The sequence below is a fragment of the Antrostomus carolinensis genome, unplaced genomic scaffold (genome assembly GCF_000700745.2).
Source record: "Antrostomus carolinensis isolate BGI_N321 unplaced genomic scaffold, ASM70074v2 scaffold3998, whole genome shotgun sequence".
Classification (NCBI taxonomy): Eukaryota; Metazoa; Chordata; class Aves; order Caprimulgiformes; family Caprimulgidae; genus Antrostomus; species Antrostomus carolinensis.
This window is the reverse complement of record NW_010333529.1, coordinates 1892-11066: the sequence shown is the minus strand read 5'-3', so window position 1 is coordinate 11066 and position 9175 is coordinate 1892. Positions and strand designations below refer to the sequence as shown.

Genomic DNA, 9175 nt, shown 5'->3' with positions numbered 1-9175 from the left:
TGCTGAAAGATAGATATGTGAATTCTCTAGGCTAGACTGTTTGTACTTTAGAATTCTGACAGTCTCATTTAAACCAGTTATATTCTACAGAAAAGTTTTTGCTGATTGCTTCTTTTAACACCTATGCAAATCTATATAGTCTGATTATTCTTCATTCATATAACAGACACTAGAGCAAATTTGCTGAGCTATACAGGTCTAAAATCTGTGTAGCTTCATCAGATAGACATTAATATAACTTCTGCAATTCTTAAACAATACAGGTTTACATGACAAATGATAATCCATATAAAATTCATGTACTGTTACATTAAATATGCAAATTTACCATATTAATACAAGATTTTCATATACACAAATTCCTTGCTTTGTTTCCAAGACAGCTGGCTACATTACCATCTTTAATATCAACCTGAAATGCAGTTTAAAGTAAAATAAGTGCAAAGGCAATCTTATAATATTAGCACTCTTCAGCTTATATAAAGCTAGAAACAGTGCAATCCCAGAATCAATGCCTTTCCATTAACATGAAGTTAGCAGTATTTAATACACAAACTAAGCAGACAGAGGTCAGTAATATAACTGTATTTTAGAGACACTGGGCAACCAAATGTTAGCAGCTTAGTTTAATCCTTCGGCTGGAAGGTTGTGCTGGCCTATTAAAACTGAGAAATTTTTAAATTTAGCTTCTTCGACGTGCTTAAAAAAAAAAATGGAGTTCATCTGTTTTTCCCAAATGAAGCATCTGAATCTCTGAGTTCTCTCCAGAACCTGCCTCCCAACCTTTAGGCCAAGTACATTCCATGCTTCCTAAATGAAATCTGCCTGGAATAGCTCCAACTTTGATTTCATGAGCAGCAGACCACAGGTCTGAAGTATGCTTTTTGCCTGACAGAAGGATGGATTTGACAGTGTTGAGTCTTTTTTTTTTTTTTTTATCTCTCATGATTACTGCCATACCTCTTATGCAGTTCCTGTTATCAGGAGAAAGCACCCATCCTGAAGGACAAGCACAGGAAAAAAAAAGTGGTCCAGATGAAGAAAGCAAGCAGAGGTGGCTACAGGGGGAAGATGCACAAGAACTGATACCTGAAAAGAAAAAAGAAAGTATTAGCAACTGTAACAGTATGAGCAACTGGAAAGAATATTCAGTGTCATTGCTACTGAGAATACCAACCCAGCACTAAATGAGTTTTGCTATTTCCTTAAAATTAAAAAAATTGAGTTATTTCCAAAAACCACAAGCAGTACAATACGCTCATAATAGCATATAATTTTTCTTGTAAACCCAGTACCATTTTCACAGTGGTCTTTTCAATTTTTTTGCATCACATAAAAATCTTTCAAACTCCCTTTTCTTAACTGCACCAGGAGGCCTGCAGGATTTTCAGTCTTTGATTATTATAACCCTCTGACTAGATAGGGGATTTAAATTTACTAAAGCTTCTTGGAGAAACTAAAGAGATAAAATAATTGCCTACATCTCATTCAAGAGTAGTGAGAGTTCAATGCATAATCTCTTGGATCACTATGAAACTGTCAGTCTAAGATTGTAAAATGTAAAAACGACAACAAAGAAGGTCTCTACTGACCGCTGTTATTACTATCCACTAAAATTCAATTATTTGAATCACTTCCACAAACTTCCTGCTAAAGAAGATTTTTCAGGATGAACCATCTTCATAAGAAAATAAAAATCAGATTTTGAGCATGTCCTCAGCAATTACAGCAGGCCTTATTCTAAGAATCTTTGAAGTTCCAGGAAATGACATGATTGTTCCTAATATAAAAACTAACAAGAACTGGAAATAAATTAACAAGATGACAATAAAACAATGGCATAAATTCAGTACTCAAACTGTAAGAAAAATATTCATCTCATCAGTATAACAAATCTTAACTAGTTGGTGGAAGATCTAATGATTTACAAAAAAAGGAACGTGGATAGAAGTTTTAATATTGCATCTAGAATTTCAATCAGTAAATAATTGTTGCTTTATTTGTAAACATTAGCATGCTTCGCTATTTTTCGAGTGATTTATTCCCTTCTCTCTCTGGCTGCATAAACTACAATAGAACAATTCTAAATAAAAAGTCATAAAATGTACTAATTTAATACAATGAAGAAAAATAAACAAATTTCTCCATCAGTGGCAGAAAGTTTTTTTAAACCTTGGGTTGTAAAATAAAACCTCTTAGACAAGAACTATGATGTATAAATTAAGGGTACCCTCTGGTGACTGAACAACTTGCAGCAAGAGTGCTAAGTGGCTTTAGCTTAGAACATGATTGAGGAAGATTTTCTTCCAAAATAAATACAGCGCTGAAACTACTAGTGCCTTACTCAGGTGCAAGTCTCTGCCCTCTCCAGTATGAAAGTTTTCGGGGGTGGGGGAGCGAAAGTAAGCCATTGTAATATTTATTAACCAAAACCATTCAATACACAAGAAATATAGCAGAAAAATTAAAGACAATATTTGTGTCAATATATTTCCCACTCTGATATGGAAGAAAACTCTTATCTAACAGGAATTTTTTGTTGTTGGTGGTTTGGTTTTTTTTACAGTCTTTCAGCTGCAAAAGATCACCTGCATATGATCTTGGAGGGAATCTTGCATGCAATGAAGAGGTTTATTTATTATTATTATTTCATTAAGTAAAATAATGCAAAAGTGCTTGCAGAGAAGGTTGATGGCAGTAATCTTGTCTAAAAGAACAATACTATCAACATACAAGGAATTGAAATTAAAATGCTTTCCAAAAATGCTCCAGTTTTCTTATAAAAACATTAAAGTGCAAGAAAATGGGACATACTACTTCCCTGTTTCTCTTTCTGACTAGTCATTATGCTTACACGCTGCTTAGGTTACTTTCCCTAGAGGCCAGGCTGGAACAACCTTCAGTTACAAGTCAATAGTAGGAATTATTTGCTTGTTTCAACTCTGCCCATTCACTGACGAGACTGATTCCAGGAGGGCCTGTGCATGCCATTACTGCATGGCTTCTTGCAATTATCAAAGTTGTTTTGCTGAACTTACTATTAGGTTGCTTTACAGGATGGACTGCCACAAGCCCCAAAGGCTGGTGAATGTTATAAATCATAACTGTTTGGTTTCCTCCATGCCACTTATTGGCCCGAATTACTCGATTAGTATAGCGGTCACTCCAGTACACAAAATCTTCAAAGACAGTCAGAGCGTGTGGATGCTGCAGTATCTAAAAGGCAAGGATGTTTTCCAATTTAGTTCTGGAGATTTGTATATATAAAGCTTGCAATGAAGTAACAACAGAGCTGAGCATAACTTAAAGAGAAGTTGTGTCACCAAAGACATTTTTCATCAAAAGAATATAAAATACCATCTATTGCCTGAAAACAATACATTAATTATGGGGGAAATAGATTTATTTTTTTTTTAATTAAAATGCTAAACAGACCCTGTGAGATGTACAGTGTAAGGAATTAACAAAGCAATCTAACTGTAAGGCAGAACACAGGGAACCCACAGATAAAGGTCCAATTGTAGATTTTCAAGAGCACGAGAGGAAATGTCTAGCAAGAGTTATGGACCTGTGAAGACCTTGCATCTCTGATAAGCTCTCCTATAATCTACCAGAGGGTCAAAGAAGGTGAGTTACCTAAATTTCAGAAAATTAGGAGTGGGGCAAGAAAGATTGAACCAGCTTCTATTACACAAGAACTGTCTCACTAGCCAAAAACAAAAACCCCAAGGTTCAATTCATGAAAATATACATGTGGTTATTTATACCAGCTTCTGTGTACCAACTGAACATCTGAACTATTGTGTACAAGGACAGTGCTACAAGTTGCCAGTAGCCCTTCATTGAGAGACAGCCTGTAAGGGTGATGGTCTTCATTAAGTGTCCTACACAAGCAAGTCCTGGCTGCACAAAACCCTTCACTGCTGTGAACAGTAGCAATCATCACTCACAGAAGGTGACCAGGGAAAGTTCTTCCAGGTTTTTGTCCTGTATTTGCCTACAGAAAATGCAACAGACAGTAGCAGCAGTGTCAGACGTCACCTTTAGACTTCATGCAGACAGAACAAATGAGAATGATCTAAAGGACTAAGTTTATGCTCAACTCCAGATTCTGCTGAAGATCTGAGAGACTGTGAATAGGATATGGAATTCTTCTTTTTCCAGCTATAGCAAGAGCTAAAATACTTCATATTAGCTTCACTCAAGTATTTTGCAGAAATATACATGCAGGTCTATGCCAATGCAAATAATTTTTTAAGTTCTATCAGTAAAGACATGGGAAAACAATGGTTTCTTATTAATGTCTTACCAAATCACTTGCAAGCACCTGTCGTCTGTTGTTTCCATTGTAATCACAAAAATCAATATAATCAAGATAAGCATCAGCAAAATAGAGAAGTTTGTTGGGGTAATCAATGGAGAGTCCATTGGGCCAGTAGATTTTATTGTTAATAATCACTGTTCGCATTTTGCCATCCATGCTGGCTTTTTCAATTCGAGGGTTTTGGCCCCAGTCAGTCCAGAACATTATATGAGCACTGAAAAAAAATAACTTGTGGTTACCAATCTGAAAAAAACTATCTGCCTATTGAGAAATGTTACACGAAGACTCATTGGTCAAAAAATAGAAACAACCTTTCTAAGAAAAGTCCTACACAATGATAATGAAATTATTCATTTCAGCAATATGCTTACTTAAGATATTACCATAATTTCTGTTGTAAAAATAATTTTAATACTTCTGCTGCTGTTTTAATTTGTCAACAATAGTAGCATACAGAAGCTACTGTTATCACTGTTTTTCAATCTTGATTATAATCAGATTCTCCAGTTGCTAAATAATAATTTGATATGGGTTTATATTTTTAAAGGCATGCATTGATAATGTTAACAGTGCTATAACTGAAGAGCCCCATATGGCTGGTAATAAACAGAGTTCAAGGCACTGAAGAGCTCAAAAAACAGTAAAAGTTTGTACATGAACAGTTCAAATTATAATATTTCATTTACTCTATGCCACTTGCGGTCTGAAATGGGAGGGTGCTTTTGTGATAACATTAACACGGTATAGGTAATTATTTTAGACTTGGGGATATGAAGGAACCTGTTCCTTGCCAGGTAGGCATTCTACATTATATTACGTGTGTTTGTGGTATACCACCAACTGATAATTCAGTAAAACAGAGCAACAGATTAAAAATAACTACCATATGACTTTAAATATTAGATCAACTCTGCAAACACACCATTTTAAAAAAAACTGTCTTAAATTTTCTCTTCCATTTGTCATTTACAATTACAGTACAATTTGGGCGTATCTCAAATTTTAATATTGTTACATCAGAAAATATGTATCTTTTCAAAACAAAATACAAAAATCTCTTACTCAGTTCTGGGATCTAACACTAGTCCCCTTGGGTTCGTTATATTTTCACTAATCAGCACAGTCCTGTGGCTCCCATCCATTTTAGAGACTTCAATTGTTTCCAGAACAAAGTCTGTCCAGTAAAGATTGCGACCTACCCAGTCTACTGCTATACTTTCAGTCACGGTGACACCGCTGTCAAACACCTGTTTAATAACAAACATTTAAAAAAAAAAAAGGGGTGGGGACGACGGGGGGAGAGAGAGAGAGGGAGACAGAATGAACCAGTTGGTATTAAATTTTTACCCTTTCCATTTCTATAAACATGGAAAATGAGGAAACAGGTCTCCAATATTTTCTAGGTCTCTTATGCAGAATGACTCACAGTGCACATATTCTAAGTGCTGACAAACCACATACTCAAACACTCCTACTAACTTCAGTGGGTCTATTGAAGAAGTTAGCACCTACTAAGTTGTTTCACTTTGTCTACATTATCTCTCTTCTTACTATGTTCAGATATCCCTCTTCCCTTTTGTTAACTGGAGATGCAGTGTCAATTTTCTCTCTGCCATAGAGACAAGAACAACTCAGCAAAACTTACTATTTTTCTGTCAGTCCCATTTTGATAAGCACTCCAAATTTTATCCTCTGTTGTATCAGACCAAAAGATACGATCTGTCATTGAATCAAAATCAATAGCAACAATATTTCTCCCGTCCCGAACTAGAGAATAAATACTGTGTGACTGAGAGGTGATGTTGTCCACAACGATTTGGTTACGACTTGCCACCAGCAAAAGAAGATTCACAGACTCTGTCAGAGGAAAGGAAATTCAAATAAACCAATAAGCTATTCAACAGTAGTTCTGTAAGAAAAAGAAACACATAGTAATTTGGCATGGCTTTATAGCACCAAAGCTATTGCACGTAGATATACGTATTGAAAGGACAAATTCAAATAAATTTTCAAGCCAAGATATTTTATCATATCTACTCTGTCCATCCTGACTTTTGGATGTACCTTGGCTTTCCTCCACCCTTTCTCCATCATTTACTCTTTCTAGTAGACTTCCATTCAAGTCTCGTATCTGGACCTTGGGTCATCTTCCCTATTGTCCAACCAGTTTGCTGATGACATCCGACCCTCATTCCTTCATAAGCCATTCTCAGCTTCCAGTCCTGATTCAAACCCCAAAGTACTTTGTACTACCAGTTAGTCTATGCAGCCTGGCCCTTCCTCCTTTTTGGTCAGTGTGCTCTTTTTTTTCCCCCTTTAGACCACATGGGAACCAGGAAGGCGAATGAACAGCTTACAGGAAAGCCACAGGCTGCAGTGGTTAGATTGCTGTGCAGAAACTTACACTGATAAGCTGCTGAAAAACAACTGAAGAGCAGCAACTATAAAGACAGCAAACTATGAGACACTCCCTATTAGTAAGGGCCAGACTTATTTGCAGGTTAAAAGCAAGAGTCTTCCACAACCTGAGTATAGCCCTAAACCAGGAAACCTGTGGTGACAAATTCCACTGGGTATATGGTTCCCCCATACTGCCAGTGTACTATGTAAGAGATGCAGAACCACGGACAGCTAGGCTGTGTCAGTGTTGTTTGCTATTTAGAAATTAGCAAAGTATGGCATTGGTACTAGGCAAGTCTTGCGAAAGGCTGGGATTTAAATACTCTGAGACCACTGAACTTTATAAAGAGCAAATTTTAACCTATGGCTTACAGGTGCCTGGCACTGCTTTTCTCCAGAATATTATTTTTTACTATTCGAGGCTTAAAAATTACAGTGTTAATTTAAATATATTATTTCAAAACATAATATTTTCCAATTAACCTCTCAGCTGACAGTTTAAATACTCCAAGGTCATCTGCCATAAACAACTAAGTGGCTGTTTACATCAGCTCTTTCAAAAAAAAAAAACAATATGAAAACAGCAAAGCTGAACATTTTCCAGACACTGTTGTGATTCTTTTGGTTGACATGAATGTTCCTCACCTGCTGCTTTACAAGTCTTCCCATTGGTTTCTAGAATATATCCTTCATCACAGTAACACCTAAAAGATCCCCTCTCATTGTAACAATGCTGACTACAAAAGCCTGGAGGGTCACATTCATTAATATCTTCACAGGTCTTGGAGTCATTTGCAAGCTGGTATCCAATAGGACAAGTACACTGTGCTCCAAAGGGTCCTTGAATACACTCATGAGTGCAGCCGGCATTATTGTCAGAGCAGCTCTCCTGATCTGAAATGGGGTTTAGGAAGGAAATAAGTAAATATTTAACAACAGCTTCTTATGCTAAATTTAATACTTTGCAATCGCATTACTAGCCCAAGACTGCTGCTAAAACATGACTGCACAATCATCAGTTATGCAATGCGAGACTGGACTGAGGCCCTCATCCAAAATATAACACACAACGCACATAAAGGCAGATAACAACATAGTATGTACTACTGAATCCCATTAAAAGAATGGTAAATAGAAGGCTAAGACTTTATAACATTTTTCAAAACTAGCTAGAAACATACAAGATGTTACTGTACCGCTCCAAACCTAAAACTGTATTCATAAACAATAATTTAAAATCATTTATAATCATACCTGGCTGAGGTTCATCTGAGAATGTGCATTGATTAAAGAGAAGGAGGAGGAAGAAAGGAAAGAAAGAAAAAAAGTTATGCTTAAATCAATTCATAATCAACATAAATACAAATTCTGGCTACACGTAAGCTTTTAGATTTTTTTAATGATTTTTGAAGTTAGAAATTTAAAAGAAAATATTAAGGATTGAATCACATTTCATCTGAACTTAAAGCATACCATGCTTCAGCAAACGTGTTCAGGAACACAAAACTCACTCCCATATTGCTATATAAAAACCTGGAATTCATATCTGAATTCAGAGCACAAGATTGGACATTGCTAATGAATTCATCAGTCATCATCACAGTCTCCTTTCACTGCAAACAAGTTCCACTTAGTAATTTGAGCTCCAGTTTCAGCATGCTCACGATTTCTGCTAGGAATGTTGCTGCACTAAATACAGCATGCTGAATATTCCATTTCTTTCTGAAGCCATAGACGTAGTAGGCTACAGTAGATGCTTGAACAGGAACTTACTGCACAACGGGGATTCGTCAGCTCCATTAGGACAGTCGGCAGAATTATCACATACTTTGCTCAGATTCACACAGATACTGTGACCTGGACATTGCCACTGCCAGCTGGGGCACCGGAAGGGTTGAGTAGGACAATCTCTCTCATCACTCATATCCCTGCAGTCATTATCACCATCACAGATCCATGCTCGATAGACACAGTTGCCATTATCACAGCGGAAAAGAGATGGAGGACAGGTCCTGGCAGGACATCTATGATGTTCATCTGAGCCATCTGCACAGTCAAGATGACCATCACATTCCCAGTTAGCAGGAACACAGTTGCCATCTGATTGACACTGGAATTCATTCTGGTGGCACATCCCTGGTGGTCTTGTAGCTAAAACAGTGACATTCAACAGTTCAGATACGGTCTCCACATCAGACAGAGAAGCAAAATCTCTATGTTCAGTTCACCTCTTGCATAAGTAGTTACAATACTATTAAGAACTGTGTTGCTTTTAGATGAGGCCATAGAATCACCATCAAGTCACTCTACATGACATTTCAGAATCTGACAAACTTAACTCCTACTTTATAATATGGTGAACAGGGCGATTCAACTACTGTTATATTCTGAGCAAGCACATATTGATATCTACATGTATTGACATCTATGTACATGCCCAAAGCAACATGA

General features: G+C 36.7%; 1 protein-coding gene across 1 annotated transcript in view; it reads right to left on the bottom strand.

Annotated features, from left to right (window-relative positions):
- Positions 1–8858, bottom strand: part of LOC104529538 (low-density lipoprotein receptor-related protein 2-like) — a gene marked incomplete at its 3' end in the record, with an annotated part of 10257 nt that extends 1399 nt beyond the window's left edge. The window contains exons 1-7 of the mRNA XM_029086461.1: positions 8498–8858; positions 7370–7618; positions 5970–6181; positions 5387–5571; positions 4310–4538; positions 3039–3216; positions 961–999 (exon numbers count right to left, since the gene is read on the bottom strand). Of these exons, the coding sequence (XP_028942294.1) occupies positions 961–999; positions 3039–3216; positions 4310–4538; positions 5387–5571; positions 5970–6181; positions 7370–7618; positions 8498–8858 (1453 nt within the window). The remainder of the gene's footprint in view (positions 1–960; positions 1000–3038; positions 3217–4309; positions 4539–5386; positions 5572–5969; positions 6182–7369; positions 7619–8497) is intronic.
- Positions 8859–9175: the final 317 nt, after the last annotated feature.